Source organism: Lathyrus oleraceus, chromosome 5 (assembly GCF_024323335.1).
Source record: "Lathyrus oleraceus cultivar Zhongwan6 chromosome 5, CAAS_Psat_ZW6_1.0, whole genome shotgun sequence".
NCBI classification, from domain to species: Eukaryota; Viridiplantae; Streptophyta; class Magnoliopsida; order Fabales; family Fabaceae; genus Lathyrus; species Lathyrus oleraceus.
This window is the reverse complement of record NC_066583.1, coordinates 40268235-40284345: the sequence shown is the minus strand read 5'-3', so window position 1 is coordinate 40284345 and position 16111 is coordinate 40268235. Positions and strand designations below refer to the sequence as shown.

Genomic DNA, 16111 nt, shown 5'->3' with positions numbered 1-16111 from the left:
CATCAACAAAGACAGCACAAATATCTTTGATGGAGTTTGTAGCAGCTGATCTACAACATTATACTCACTCCTCTTGATGAGCCTCAACATCTCATCACAGTCCTCTTTCATCATGCCATCCTGGCCAGTAGGGACAAGAGCTCTAACAGTAGCGGCAGGTCTATCAACAGCAAGTGCCGGATTCGGAGAAGAAGAAGAATTCCCCACAGGACGGGCGACACTATCAATAACATCAGCTCTTCTGGTGTCAGCCTGGGGTTTCGGCGGTGCCGAGAATACACGACCACTGCGGGTCAAACCACTGACATCATTAATATTCACAACAGAAGTGGATGGTAGGGGAACCTCCTTCCCATCTTCTGATGCAATTGTATTATATTGATAGGGAACAGCCTTGTTGGAAGAGTATGGAACAGGGCCAACTGGCTTAATGATGAGAGAGGGAGAAGCCTTTTGCTTGCTACCATTGTATCTTACAACAACAGGCTCAGGTATTCTGAATACAGGAGATATAACATTAACTTCATCCTCATCATGATTCTGAAGTATCTCGATCACACCCTGATCCAACATTTCTTGGATGTCTTTTCTGACTTGACTACATCCCCTCTCATTGACAGTGCATACACGGCAGCTGTCATGGTCATGCTCATAGTGACTGTATCCACATAACAATCTGTGCATCTCAACCAAAGATTGTCTGATATGGCTAACATATCTGACCTTGTATTTGCCAGGGCAACCCTGAACCATATTAACAGCAGATTTCCCATGCTCGGGCAATGGGTTCTTCTTCACATTAGGACCTACGTCCTCGAAAAACAGAATACCACTTCTAACAAGGTCTTGAACCTTGGTCTTGAGAGGGTAACAATTCTCCACATCATGTCCGGGAGCACCAGAATGATAAACACAGTGAAGCTCGGGCTTATACCACCACTGAGGGTTAGTCGGTACAGCATGTGGGTCACGTGGAGTAATCAGCTTCCTTTCAATCAATGAAGGATATAGCTCTGCATAAGTCATTTGAATAGGCTCAAAACTGACCCTCTTCCTATCATAGCTAGTGCTGGTTTGATTGTTGTTTCGAGGCTGGTAGGCCTGCTGTTGTAGACAATGCTGTTGTTGTTGATATTGTTGATGTTGCTGTTGTTGGTTCTGATGCTGATAATGTTGGTTCTCTCTGAAAGCAGGTGCTATATGAGCCACCTGGTGCTGGGTACTGGCCGGGCACACAGTCCTCCTATTCACAAAGGGTCTTCTTAGTTTAGCATGGGAGGATACAGCACGTGCCACTACAACATTTTGACTCTACAACATCGCAATAAAACCGTTGCAAAAACTTATAAATCCGTTGCCTTTCTCTATTAGAACGGTTTTCAGACCATATCAAACTAAGGCGTTGCTCTAACCTATTGCAACGGTTATTGTGTCCAATGGCAACACCCCGTACATAACCGTTTTTTTAGTATTCCTTAGAGAACGGCTTCCAATAGCAACAGTTGTACTTTGTTCTCATATTAAAACCGTTGACTTTCTGGTGTTTTGGGGAACGGCTGTTTCATTTGATATAACAACGGTTCGTAGATGTTGTTCATTTGAAACCGTTCTAGTAGATCCATATCTAAATTTCTTCTTCAAAAGCTATTGCAACGATTTTATACTACGACAATACTTTATAACCGTTGTAACAAATGAATTTTTTTTTAATGTGAAACCATTTTATTTTATAAACCTGATAATTATTCATAATTTTTTATACATAGCAATATTCATATACAAATTTTAAAATGATCTTTCAATTTAAAATATATAATCAACAAAACATCTTCAATATACATTTCATATTTTCAATCATTGTTCCTAATGAAAATAACATCTTTAACCTATAAAAGTAAACTTAAACATCTACATCTACATCTCCATATCTACGTCTCTTCATCATCGAATGACTGAAAATCTTCATTGATATTATCATTCATGATCTGCAAAATAAAAGTAATAGAATGAAAATAAGATTATTATAAAGCTCTAAAACTATAATGTAAAGCATAAGACAATTCAATCTTAATTACTTGATCATTAGTTGGAGCATGTGTTGATGCAGAAGAACGTAAGACACTGTTAGCATCGGTTGCAGGAGCTGATATCAGAGTTGCGAGAGCCTCTATATTCAACTATGAGGTGTTTTGATTCAAAATGGTCTTAAGAAGCAGTTGCATTTTTCTTTCCATTTCTTCCTTATCTTGAAGACGTTTCTCCTCAATTTCTTGTATCTTATCATTAAATTGTCTAACCTCATCTGCATGCTCTTTTTTTAGTTTTGCAATTTCTTCATTTCTTTTCAAGAGAGTCGGTGTTGTGGTTCTTCCATGGAAACGCATTCTTCCAGGTTTTTGTTGGCCAAATACACTTTCAAAAGCTTCTGAAGAAGGTTGTCCATGATTTTCAATCAAGTCTTGAAGCTTTATCTAGCATATATATAATATAGTAGTAGTGAATGAAATGCAAAGAACAAGACAGAACAATCAAAATATCACAACTTTAAGAAATAAAAAAGCTTACTCTTAGATTAATAAAAAGATTAAGACATGGTTTCAGTTTCAACAGCTAGTAAATGAACATAATAACTATATAAAAACAAGTGTGAAAAGGTTGTACTCATCGGTTACTTGTGAATATTCATGTGTTGATTTAGCTAGATTCCTTGTTGTTTTGAATATATACATGTGTTGCTCTAATGGATTTTCTGCAATTAATAGTGGCAACAAGATGATTATTAAACTCCTAGAAGAAACAAATTCCTCTCAATTACCTGAATTCCCTGACCATTCTCAAGAGATTAAAGGTATCATATTTGACTACTTCATTCCCCTTCCTATGTTGCAGCGAATTCTTATTTATTCCAGATCAAAGGCATTACTACAAGTGTCTTATTCACATATTTACATATTCCAACCTTAAACCTATTATTTCTAACCTGAACTATTGTTTTTCACATGTAACTAATATAACACAAGGTTATGCACAACAACTCTTAACAATAATAATAACATTTAACAACAGTAACTTACTATTACATGGTTAGTTTCTTGATCCAACTCCTTTCCTTTTCTACTTTGTCGAGTAACAATGAACATTTCAGCCTGCGTTGGAGGTTCTTTATCTTCATTACTTTCACGCTAAACCAAGTAAAACAAGATTATGAGAATATTAATACAATAATATAATTTAATATTCAATGAGAATAATTTAAAAAATAATACCATTTTTTCTCTTATAACAGCAAAGGCTTTATTCCCCACTCGATGTCTCCATTTTAGTTGAGCTATATTTTCGGTATTTTGATGACTGACTTCCTACATTCATTCGTGTTTATTGTGAAGTGTGTATCAGGATGATGGACAACCGTTCTATGTACAAGTTCAATCAAGCTTTTACGGATATTCAAAAGTCACATAGTAGTAAGATGTTATGACTAAAGTCCGTAAGAAATGTTACTTATCAGATTCAGTATATAATTCATTTGAAACTTCTGCTAGAACCCAAAAGTGATTTTAATTCAGTACATAATTCAACATTGTAAAACATAAATATGAATATATCTTACTTGAGTTTTTTTATCTCTCCAATAATCCAATAACTTTCTAAAATCTTCTTCTGGTACCTCTCGTGGACGACTTTTTAGCTGCTCACGCAAGCTTTTATACTTACTAAAATGATTCCTTTTAAGAAAACATTTGTATCGTCTCCAAGCATCATTTATAATAGCAAATACAGCCTTCCTTCCTTCCTTTGGAACATTGTATTTTTCCTGCAAAAATATATATTTAGATAGATGTATACATTAAAGTATGCTAACAAACACAAAATCAAATAAAAAAATTAATTACATTGACATAATCCCACACAGGATCTATATTGTGTTGCTCCCAAAACTTAACCAAAGCAATCCAACTAGTGAAAGTGAGAGGACATAAATCTGAACTTCTTCCTATTGTCCCTAAAAAACTACTGAGTTCAGACACTGTTTTTTCATCTGGCCCAATTGGTTGTCCTTCTTCATTCAAGGTGATCTCTTGTCTATCTTTGAATTCTCGTGCATGAATTTTCCGACATAAAGTCTTTCCTCGTTTTCTTATTAGTCCTGAGGATGAAGCACCTAAGCTATTACCTTCATCTTTATTTGCATATGTTCCCTCAACTTCCTCACTATCATGGTTGCTACCATTATCCATATATTCTTCATTTCATTTTCTTCTATATCATAATCGTCAAATTCCTCAACTCCATTTTGTTCTTTATTTTTATCTAGACATCCAGTAACTAGCATGGATATACACTTTGGAATATTTTTTTTCTTCTCAAATGCTTCTTGAGACTTGTTCATTGTATTGTTGAGGCTTTGCAGAATCTGAATGTAAAAGAATAATGAATTCGATATTAACAAATAATAATTAAAAATCCATTTAATAAAATAATAAATTACTATAAGTGATTTTTAATGAATTTGATATTAACAAATAATAATTAAAAATCTATTTAATAAAATAATAAATTACTATAAGTGGTTTTGTCCCCATTTTTATTATTAGGATTGAATTAGAAATTACTAAATATTACCTCTTTGGTTTGCTCATTGTTGTTCTTTGAGACTTGTGATTCAATCGAACCTTTAATTTGATGGTCCACCATAGACTTCAATTTCTTCGTAGTATTATTGTTCAGAACAAACACTTTTTTTGGCTCAATACTTTCCTTTGTGGCTTCTACTTCAAGTTGTCTCTTATTATTATTCAGAATAGACACTTTTCTCGGCTTGACAACTTCTACTTCTGATTGGCTCCTAGTGTTACTGTTATGTACAGACACTTTTCTTGGTTCGATAGTTTTCTTGGAGGATTCTACATCCAACCGATTCTTATTATTGTTCTGAACAGAAACCATGCATGGCTTAACCATTTTCTTAGAGACTTCTACTTTTGATTGCTTTTGATGGTTTAGCTTTTGAATGTTTTCAACATTGGTGTTTATATGAATGCTTCCTTGATTTGTTGGGCTGTCTTTTAAAGCTTTTTCATTTTCAACCTTGATTTTCATCTTCCGCCTTAAATCTGTACTAGACTTAGCTTGGAAATCAAACACAAAATCATTCTTGTTTGTCATTATCCTGCAACAGAAACAATTAAACAATATGTTTTTCATTATTTTATTATGATTGAAAATTGACTAGACCCAACTCAATTCTAAGAATTAGTTCAAGAGGGAAAAATTGCTCAAGTCGTACATCTATGAGTAACCTAACATATGCCTTCTTTATAACAAGTAGTTTACAAGACCAAACATCTACGAGTAACCTAACATCAAGGTTGAATATTAACTTTGAGTATGAACATATATAATATGCCATCACGCTGGATCTTAGCACCCACAACTGAAGGGATGATTTTTTTATTTATAAAATTAATAGTCTAGAGGTTACATGATGTGTTGCTTGTTGAGTATTAGATCTGCATGTCATCTGAGTATATTATATAGCAATCAGCAAAAATTAATAAAATCCATTTTATATGCGGATAGTAAATATGAAATAAAAAGCAACTTTTTAGGCCTCTAAATACTATAATATTTAGAATAAAACTAATTAAATTGATTCACAAACTAAATTAAATTGATTCTAGCACACATTTTTTAGAATTGTTAGAATAAAAAAAACTCAATCTTAATAACATAGTCTGTGAAATTAGTGGTCTCAACTTTGTGCCTAAATACTATAATAATAGGAAAGTGCAAAATAAAATCCACAACATATATATACTGTTTCAAAATGAGATTCACAAAACAGATAAAAGATTGTCATAAATTTGAATCATCATCAGATTCTATTAGATCTGACACAGGTACAAAATTATCAACAATGGTTGGTGGAATGTCATTCCTAACAAATTAAACTTCACAAATTTCATCATTTGAAGCTAGATTCACTGCATGATCTGATAGATCATAATCATACGATTGATGGAGATTTGAATCTGATTGTTCATTCATGTTAAAAAAATCCCTCGGAATAGATTTCATAACATAGTGTTTATTTGCATCAGAAGGATCTTGAATGTAGAAGCATTGGTGAACTTGAGAAGCCAATACAAAAGGATCATCCACGTAACATCTCTTGTTGAAGTAAACACAAGTCATCCCATATTTTTCCTCTTCAACTTCAAACCAGTCACATCTAAATAACACAAACTTCAACTTACCATAATAGTCTACCTCAATTATTTTTGTAATTAATCCATAGTAAGTTATTGACTGTGTTAATGGATTTTCATCTTTGGTACTTGAAAAACTTTCAGTTATTGCCGCCAGTGTCACACCACTATTTTGTGTTTTACGTTTAGCATCATGTTGTTTTGTATGAAACCTATATCCATTAATTACATAACCAGAAAAACATCGTGCAATTTCATTTGGTCCTCTGGATAGCTTCCTAAGGTTTTCAGATACATCACCTAACAATGCACGCTTCTTAAACCATTCAACAAAATCTAAACCTTGACTTTTTGCTTTGCTCCACCCCTTTCTCTTATTGGGATTTTTATTTTCATGCTCACTACAATTAAAACTACACTGTTAAAGTTATTGTAAAACAATTCTTTTATGCAATTGAAACCTACAAGTATATTCATTTACCGTATAAATTTTTGGACATCTTCATGATTGAATAAGATGTAACGGTGGGCTAAACTCCTTGATTTGCAATCCAAAGAAATTGCTTCACCCTTTCTCTTTCCTCCAATAGGATGACCAACGTTGAGACAAGAGCTTGAACTTTCACGTTCATGAGGATCACATATATCGCTATTCCTTGTTATTCTAGTGAATCTTGTTTCAACACCACTATGAAAATACCTAGAGCAAAATGTCAAGCATTCTTCAACCAAATAACCCTCAGCAATAGAACCTTCAGGGCGACTTTTATTACGAACATAACCCTTCAATTTTCCTAGATATCTTTCTGGAAAATACATCCACCGAAATTGAACAGGTCCTCCCATTCTCACCTTATTCACTAAATGTATTGGCAAATGAACCATTATATCAAAGAAACTCGGGGGGGAAATTGTCTCGAATTGGCAAAGTGTCTCTACAATATCAGATTGCAAGATATCCAAATCTGCCACCTCAATCACCTTCTGACATAAACAACAAAAAAATGAACAAAGGCGAATTAATGGGTGTGCAACCTGGTTTGGCATTGTACTTCTCACAGCCACTTGAAGCAAGTAATGCAACATGAAATGTGCATCATGGCTCTTGTATCCGCTAACTTTCTTTTTAGTAAGTTGAACACACCTTGAAATGTTTGAAGCACAACCGTCTGGTATTTTTTTCATTTTTCAATACAGAACAAAAAGTAGTTTTCTCCTTTGCAGTCATGGAAAAGCATGCTTTTGCAAACACTGACTTTTTTCCTTGATCTACCTCTTTGGGGTGAAGTTTCTTTTTAATACCCATCTCTTTCAAGTCTAAACGTGCATTTTTATGATCTTTTGTCTTTCCTGGGATATCCAATAAAGTCCCAATTATACTATCAAATATGTTTTTCTCTATATGCATCACATCAAGGTTGTGGCGTAAAGTATTATGCTTCCAATATGGTAACTCAAAAAATATTGATTTTTTCTTCCATGGACCATTATTACTTTTCTTTTGCAACCTGCCAAAATCATTGTTGACGTCCTTTAGTTTATTTGAGATTTGTTCCCAAGTTAACAACTCTGGTGGTGGCCTATCTTCTATGCTCCCATTGAAATTCCTAACATTTGACCTATATTTATGATCCTCGGGCAAAAAACACGATGATCCATATAACACATTTTTTTTACTATTATTCAAATATATTGAATTAGTGTTATAATTATAACAAGGACATGCTAGTTTCCCTTTTGTACTCCACCCACTCAACATAGCATACCCAGGAAAGTCACTAATAGTCCATAAGAGAGATGCCCGCATTTGGAAAGTTTGATTTAGTGATGCATCATATGTTTCTACACCCAAATCCCATAACACTTTCAATTCTTCTATCAATGGTTGAAGGTACACATCAATGTTATTCCCAGGTGAACGTGGTCCAAGGATTAATAAAGACAACATAGAATACTCAGCCTTCATGCACCACCAAGGTGGAAAGTTATATGGTATTAATACCACAGGCCAAGTACTATGAGACAAATTCATGGTTCTAAATGGATTAAATCCGTCACTGGCCAACCCAAGTCTTATATTACGCGGCTCATCAGCAAATTCAGAATGGCATTTATTAAATTCTTTCCATGCTTCTCTGTCTGCAGGATGCCTCAACTTCCCATCTTTCGAACGTTCTTCATCATGCCACCTTAATGAGCTAGCAGTCTTTGAACACATAAACAGTCTTTGAAGTCTTGGAATCAAGGGAAAGTGCCTCAAAACTTTCAAAGGAACTTTATGAGACTTATGACTTTTTTCAACTTTATCATCTCCTTTTACATCTTCATTCCACCATGGAACACCACAAACATGGCAAGAAGTATCATTCTCATGATTTTTCCAATATATCATGCAATCATTAGGGCAAGCATCAATCTTCTTATAATCCAACCCTAAGTCCCTTATCATACCTTTGGTTTTGCTGAACGTATCAGGGATGTTCAATGAAGGCATAGCTTCTCTCAATAACTCTAAGAGAGTATTGAATGATATGTTGCTCCAACCATAAAGACATTTCAATAAATAAAGACGGATGGTGAACGACAATTTAGAGAAGTTTTTACAACCCGGATACAAATCTTGTTTGGCTTCTTCGACTAGATTATAGAACTTTTTTGCATCTTCATTGAGGCCTACATTTACTTCATTTTCTTCTTGTACAACATCTCTAAATCTTTCATGCAATAGTCCATAAATATCGTCGATTTGATCCTCTTCATGATTCATATAATTATCATTAAGATCATCGGGTTTTAGTTTCTTCTCACCATGTCGAACCCAAACATCATATCCTTTTTGAAATCCAAATGCGATTAAATGATTTCGTACTTCATTCCTTGTAAGCCAATTGGTATTGTAACAATTCACACAAGGACACAAAATTTCTTTCCCTCGGGGATTTCCTTTGGTGTATGCATAATCTAGAAAAAAATCAAGACCATTTTGATACTCTTTACTCGCAGGGTTTTCCTTTTTCCATTCCTTATCCATCAGGCTTATGAGGAGACTATCATATATGTATAAAAAATTATAAGCAAGACAGGGAAGAAAACAATGGATGTGTAATATAAAACAATTGGTGGCACCTGTTATGAACTGAGTTAGTCTTTTGTGCTGAAAGTGAAAAATCCTACTTTTAGATGGAAAATTTTAATAGTTAGAACATTGCATTTGCAGCTCTGGTGTATGTGCTAGTGCCTATGCCTTGTTAATCCTTTATAGGTGGGTCTACTCATTTGTGATGGTGAGGGAAAGTATCTATTACCCTATTTGACATGGACTTTACAAGTAAATATAAACACATACACATTTTCAAAGATCTTTATTAGAAAGTATTAACTTATTCTCATACTCAACACATATTAGAAGATATGAGTATTATACAAGATGCTATTGGTGAAACGGTAATCAAATAAATCATTATAAGAAGAAGCTTCACCTTTCTTTTTATAACTGAATCCTCAAGTGAATTTCTTGTGAACAGTTGGGTCACTTCACCTCTAGATCATAACTTTCTTCGTCGGAGTTGCGATTCCCGATATCCTAACGCCTCCAGCTTCAACTTCAGAAACCAAAAACAAGAAAACTTGTGAGGTTATATCATTGCAAAGTGTTACAGAATATGAATGGTCAAGTAAAGAATATCTAGATACTAGAATTATAACTAATATCTATATATAAAATGAAGCTTTAGTGAAAATTACCTTTAAATCTAAGACAAAATTATAAAATTCTTTCTTTGGCAATTAGTTCCATTTGATGTCTTATATCCTAAAATTGAGAAGTGAATCCTTTACTAATATTATATGAAGTCTAAAAGGATAATAAAAAGAGTATAAAACATAAGCACTAGTATATCATACATACTTAACCAACCACATAGTTATAATTAGTGTTCTAAAGTTTAAACACGTGAAGATGAAAGACACAAGAGATACAACACGGATAAATTAAAAATTAGAATATTCTAATGAGTCCAAAAGATACCACACATTACATACCCTTAATGAAGATGAAAGACACAAAAGATACCATATAGATAAATTAAAACTTAGCATATTCTAATAAGTCCAAAACTAAAATCAACATTCCAAAATTCAGCAAAATAAAACTACAACCAATATTTTAATGAGGTCAAAATTCAATAAACTAAAATTCAGCAAGTAAAACTACAATTAATATTCTAACTAGTCCAAAATTCATCAAATAAAATTAAGAGACAGTTTTTTGGGCTACTAATGTGGATAAGTATTCAAGCTGGATCTCTGGAGGCCATGCTTATGACTTTGTTATCCCGTGAATATGTTTTTGATGGGTTTCATGAGAATTACTTTTAGATTACAGTTAATGTTCATGGTTGATTTAGGGTAGTTAACTAGTTTGCATGCGTGGAATAGCTCGTGGCTCTTATATATACGCGATACAAAAAGTGATGGTAGAGTAAATTACAATAACATCTTTTATGTTGGAATCAAAGGTATCATCCACCATATATATACGATTAAAAAAAAAAAAAAACAAAGCCAATTTAACATTAAATTTTTTTTTTATCAAAACAGATTGAACATACAGTGCAGGAAGAGGATTAAAAATTCACTCATTCAACAAGTAACAAGAACTAGACATTTACATCAAATTCATGAATATCAAGCAACCAATCCAACAAATTTCATAGATAGATGTAAATACAAACTTGGTATAATACCAGTTGGGCAAAAAGAGTTGTAGCTTCAGTGTGTAGGGTATGAACTTCTGTTGATACTTCGGATCTCCGATCAATGCCGGTAACGTTATCTACGACGAATCGAGTAAATTGTAAAAGTATAATCATAATCAAATCTAAGTAAAACCAAACAAAAAATCTGAGAGAAGATGAAAGAGAGATTGTAAGGAATCACTTACTAAGGCGACGAATTATACACAACTTGAAAATGAAAAAAAAATCCTTTTCACCGTCGAGAGACTTACTTCAAACCTTTGTTTGTGACGATTTCGTGAAACCCTTGATTGACCTAATTCGTGAAGTACTTAGTTTTGGAAAACTCTTGATAAATCTTAAAACCCTAAATTTGTATAAGCAAGTTTAAGGGTTTGAGAAGAAGAAGAGGAGAAAGGTTACGGTTAGGGAATGGGTGAAGAATCATTCACAAAAGAAGCATAAGCGGTATGATGATTTTGGGAGGGAAGTATAACGCCAAAAATTTCAGAATTGGGAACGACAATTTGTTTAACACTTATGATATAAGAAGCGAAAAAATTTGTTTTAATGATATGTGTATGATCCCATGGTTCGATCCAGTCATGTGACATTCTTACAAATAATTTTTTTTATCCGTACATAGAAGAACGGTCTCTCATAATTAAAAATTTATTAAGATATTTAAAAATTATTTGAGAACGACGTTAACCCGTTGTTAATAAGAGCCATTCTCATTGTCATCTATTGGAACAGTTTCCAACTGTTGCATAAAAGTTCCAAAAAATATATCCACTACCGCAACAGAATATGAAATTTGATGTCTATTACACTCTATGAGAACGGTCTTTTTACCTTCCCAATATTAGGCGTTGCGGTAGACAAAAAATGTTGTAGTGTGCCTCTCCATCTTTCTTCTTGGAAAACGCCCCATAACGTTTGGCAGAAGAGCCTTCTTCTCTGGTCAGGCGCCTTTCCCTGACTCCTTCCTCTAGACGCATCCCCATGTTCACCATCTCGGTGAAATCAGAAGGAGCGCTAGCAATCATCCGCTCCTTCAACGGGCTTGGCGAAGCCTTCGTCAAGCAGTACATGTATAATGTTGATATGGCTCCCGATAGGGACCAACTGAGGGCCATGTCCCAGAAGGAGAAAGAAACATTCAAGGAGTACGCCCAGAGGTGGCGTGAATTGGCTGCACAGATTATGCCCCTGCTCGAAGAGAAAGAAATGACGAAGATCTTTCTCAAGACACACTTTTCTGTAGCGGGGTATTCGTTACCTTTAGATTTATTGACTAAATCAAAGTAAATCATACAATTCGAGTCGCTACCGCACTTCTATTTATCCAAAGGAAAGGTTAGAAAGCGAACAAAAATCGAGAAGTCTTATCAAATCAAAAACTAATAAAAATGTCAGAGATTTGGGTAAGGGGGTTGGTTATGCAATGGGAAGGTTATAAGCACCCAAAATATCCTTAATACTCCAAGGGAGCCTTCTTTACAAATGTTGTAAGGTAGGTTGGTATTTGGGAAAAATATTTGTGCAAACATGATTGGGGAGATGAGAAAAGAATATACAATTTATTTACAATTTTGTGTTTGAATGGATAAACCCATTGCCTACGTACCATTTTAAAAAAGAGTAGGATCAAAACCTCGTAGTTAGGGGTAAAAATCTAAAAACGAGTTGGTGAATTGATTGGTCAAAAGCCTTAAGGTCTTTTGTTATCAAAGGGAGAAAACTTAACCTAAAACCATAAATCCACCATGTGAGGAGAGCTTCAACATGCTAGTGAGGGGTTAACCCTATAATAAGCATGGAAGACTTATAGTCCATCACTAAGGATACAGGTGAGTATTATATCAACCTCTAGGATAACTCAAACCTAATAGCTAATGTGTATGAAAAAGTTTTAACACAAATGGTCATTGGAACCACAAAAGCAATTGAGTGAGTTGTATTTACAAATGAAAAGTATTCACAAAATAAGGTCAAAGTTGACTTAAGATTCAATTCAAAATAAGTGTTATGACAAGAGTTTGAAAAATCAAAGGCATAGTGCCTAGGTTTTAATTTTTGAAAGGAATGTTAATGTTTGCACAAAAAGTTTAGCTTGGGTTAGAGTGGAGAGAAGAAGAGAAGGGCTAGATCCTAAACATGCAAAGATGAGGGAAGAGATATAAAACCACTTGGAGTTCCCTTCTTGAGATCATAAAGATGATCCAAGTTGCTCATTTCCTTTGGATTTAGCAAGCAATAAGTAAATGACTCAAGCAATCAAGCAAATATTCAATCAAGCTCCTAGGAACCTTCCAATTGGCTTTTATATCTCTATCTTGGATGTCCATGACAATGGTTCTTCTAATTGGCTCAAGTTTAGGATCCCTATCACACAAGAACACACAAATCAAAAAGTTCCACAATGCAAATAAAAGAATGGACAAGAGTGAGTTTAGAATTAGGGTCCTTTCAATTCATCTTTAAGATTAAGCATTCTAAAGGCATGAGGCCTAGTTGCTCTTCAACATATTTAGCATTCTAAAGGCATGAGGCCTAGTTGCTCTTGAAACTCCATTTAGCATAGGTAAGGTCCTAAATCTAAGTCCTTTCTCCATTTGCATTGGGTTCACGCAAACAAAACAAAACAAGCACAAGGCAATAATATATACACAATAATGTGGTCAAGTGAGCAAAAGGCAAATTGCATTAACATAAACATGAGCTCAAATGAGCAAAGGGCAAAAGACAAATGAATTAATGAGCAAGAAATTAAATTGCATTAAAGTAAATTGCAAGAATTAAATGCTTGAATTAAAAGTTAGTGATTAGTAGTTAGTGTTAGTGTGCCATAAGGCAATTTAGCGCTTTGTTAAGCAATCGTAAGTGGACTAATGTAGTAGTCACACCTATCTGAGGCCGGTCAATAAAACTATAGGCAAACAAACACAAGTTAGAGACCATGACTAGTAGGCCAAACTCCTACAACTTGCCATGCCAAAAGAAAAGAAGAATGATCTTGTATGGATTTAGGTTTTTTGCTTGGCCAAGGAGCAACCTATCTCTAATGCAAAGCAATTCACTTGATCTTTGATCAAGATGAATTTGATTTGGATCAAAGAAGGTTAAGCCCCTCATATGTCAAGGCTAACCACCAATCATTAACTCATTGATCAAAAAGAAAAAAGAAGAAGAAGAAATGGAATGTACATAATTGAAATTCAAATGACATAACCAACACACATTGATCAAACATGAATGGAATCAATATCAATCAATGGTAAACAGAAGTAAGATGAAGCTTAGAAGTCAAGAAACAATAAAAATATTTTTGGTAATTTTTGGAATTAAAATAATACTTGAATTAAAATGAACAAATAAAGGTCAAACTTCAAATCCAATTCAAATCAACTTGGAAAAGTCCAATTGGATCATCATAAGTTCAACATGGTCAAACAAGGTTTGACAATTTTTTTTATCATTTTTTGAAAACAGAAACTAATTTTAAACAATTAAAAATGAAGAAAAATAACATAATTGAACTAAAATCTCAAATAAATCTCAAATCAATTAAGAAATTGATGAGAATATTTTTCATAGATTCATCATCATTCAAAGATGTTAAGAAAATATTTTTGGAATTTTTGAATATTGAAAAGTATTTTAAATGAATTAAAAATAACAAATTATTCACAAAAAATATTAAATGGAATCACAAAAATAATTAAAAATCATTTTTAGAAACTAGAATTTAAGAGAATTTTTTTTCAATTGGTCCCATATTTTTGTGATTCCAAATAAAGAAGTTATGAATTTTTAAAATAAAATGGAATTAAAGAAAATAAAATGAAATTCAGAAATTGGAAAAAAACAAGGAGCGTCTGATCAAGGCTCATTAAATGACATGGTTGATCAAAAGGCTGTATAGCGCGCGCTCATGGTGATCCAAAGTCAGCAGCGAAACATAAAGCATTAAATGAAGTCAATATAATACATGGCCAAGATTAGGTCTGAGGATGTGAATCCAAGGGCCAGGAACTCAGCCATGTGGGGACGGTGGTGGAAACCACCGTCTTCTCCAATGAGCTTCACTGTTCCGGCCAGAATTGCAGGTTTCAAAACCTTCACCAAAATGCACGATCCACACATCAATAGAAAGCTGGGGTGATGTACATCACCCCTGTACCCTTGGTTTCCACTCAAGATCTCTATAGAGAGAGAAATCTGAGATGGAAAATTATGGTGTTCAAACTGAACTTACTCAATTCACAAAATTAAAAGCATAAACCAATTGCCTCTCACATGAGGACTTCAGAGGTACCAACCAATGCAAGAAATACTCAATATTAGGAGAGATTCGAATCAAAATAGTTTGAATAACAACCTTTGAAGTGTAGCTTTTCAATGCTTGATCCACTCCAACTTTTTGATGCAGCTTGTTCTTGAGGTAGCAAGGAAGCAAGGTTCAGGAATTGAAGTTCAAAGATCAACCAATGAAGTTGAAAATTGAACATGAAAATTGAAAGAGAAAACTCAGAATTCCTTTTAATGGAGGTTGGGATTTCACTCGCCTTTAGGTTGAAATTTGAAGTGAATGAAGCCTTCTATTTATAGGCAAGGCTGATGCAAGCAAGGGAATACTCGTGTGTGCATGGGCTTGGGTCCTCCATGCATGGACCTGTACAGGCGCATGGGAGGCCCAAAAGGAACTGGTTTTGCATGCTGAAGTCACATGGATCAGGTTTGGACGTGCAGATAGCCATACAATGGAGTGTGCAAGAAGATTAATCATGTTATGCATAATTGGAACCAAAACTTCTCCTCTTCAAAAATGCCACTTGCAAAATTGAAACATAGGCATGTGGGTAATGATTGGAAAGGTGTTGACATAAAGAACAAATGTTATGTTGAACAAAAATTCATTTGGAGTTGGGAAAATATTGAAAATTGGCCATAAAGCTCAAGGCACAAAACATGTATATGGAAATTTTACAAAAATGGACCAACTTCAAGCCCTTCTATTTCAGTGATGAAATCTTCAAATGACAAAACTTTCAACATTAATGTTGTAGATATTTTTAAGACAATCAATTTAGACTTAAATTTTGCATCATTTGGATTTTTTATAAGAAAGTTACGGGCACTTGAAGTTGGACTTTTTCATAT

General features: G+C 34.1%; 2 protein-coding genes across 2 annotated transcripts; both read right to left on the bottom strand.

Moving 5' to 3' along the window:
- Window positions 1–1928: 1928 nt before the first annotated feature.
- On the bottom strand, window positions 1929–4238 carry LOC127078620 (uncharacterized). The gene is made up of 7 exons (XM_051019062.1): window positions 3894–4238; window positions 3611–3814; window positions 3267–3359; window positions 3075–3182; window positions 2298–2471; window positions 2076–2177; window positions 1929–1985 (listed from the first exon to the last, which is right to left on the bottom strand). Exons 1-7 carry the CDS (start codon window positions 4236–4238, stop codon window positions 1929–1931), a joined length of 1083 nt encoding a protein of 360 aa, XP_050875019.1.
- A 1708-nt stretch (window positions 4239–5946) lies between these two features.
- LOC127078619 (uncharacterized) lies at window positions 5947–9240 on the bottom strand. Its single transcript, XM_051019061.1, has 3 exons — window positions 7354–9240; window positions 6691–7193; window positions 5947–6610 (listed from the first exon to the last, which is right to left on the bottom strand). The coding sequence occupies exons 1-3, from the start codon at window positions 9238–9240 to the stop codon at window positions 5947–5949; spliced, it is 3054 nt and encodes a 1017-aa protein (XP_050875018.1).
- Between the last annotated feature and the right edge of the window lie 6871 nt (window positions 9241–16111).

Bases quoted from the DNA above. Each gene is read 5' to 3' on its own strand.
- LOC127078619 (XM_051019061.1), bottom strand. From the start codon at position 9,240: ATGGATAAGGAATGGAAAAAGGAAAACCCTGCGAGTAAAGAGTATCAA. The intron at 7,194-7,353 runs GTGTGTTCAACT...TGTTTATGTCAG, and splicing joins TGTGCTTCAAACATTTCAAG to AAGGTGATTGAGGTGGCAGA. The intron at 6,611-6,690 runs GTAAATGAATAT...TTTTAATTGTAG, and splicing joins GATGTCCAAAAATTTATACG to TGAGCATGAAAATAAAAATC.
- LOC127078620 (XM_051019062.1), bottom strand. From the start codon at position 4,238: ATGGATAATGGTAGCAACCATGATAGTGAGGAAGTTGAGGGAACATAT. The intron at 3,360-3,610 runs GTAAGATATATT...GAATGAATGTAG, and splicing joins GGAGAGATAAAAAAACTCAA to GAAGTCAGTCATCAAAATAC. The intron at 2,178-2,297 runs GTTAGACAATTT...AACACCTCATAG, and splicing joins AAAAAGAGCATGCAGATGAG to TTGAATATAGAGGCTCTCGC.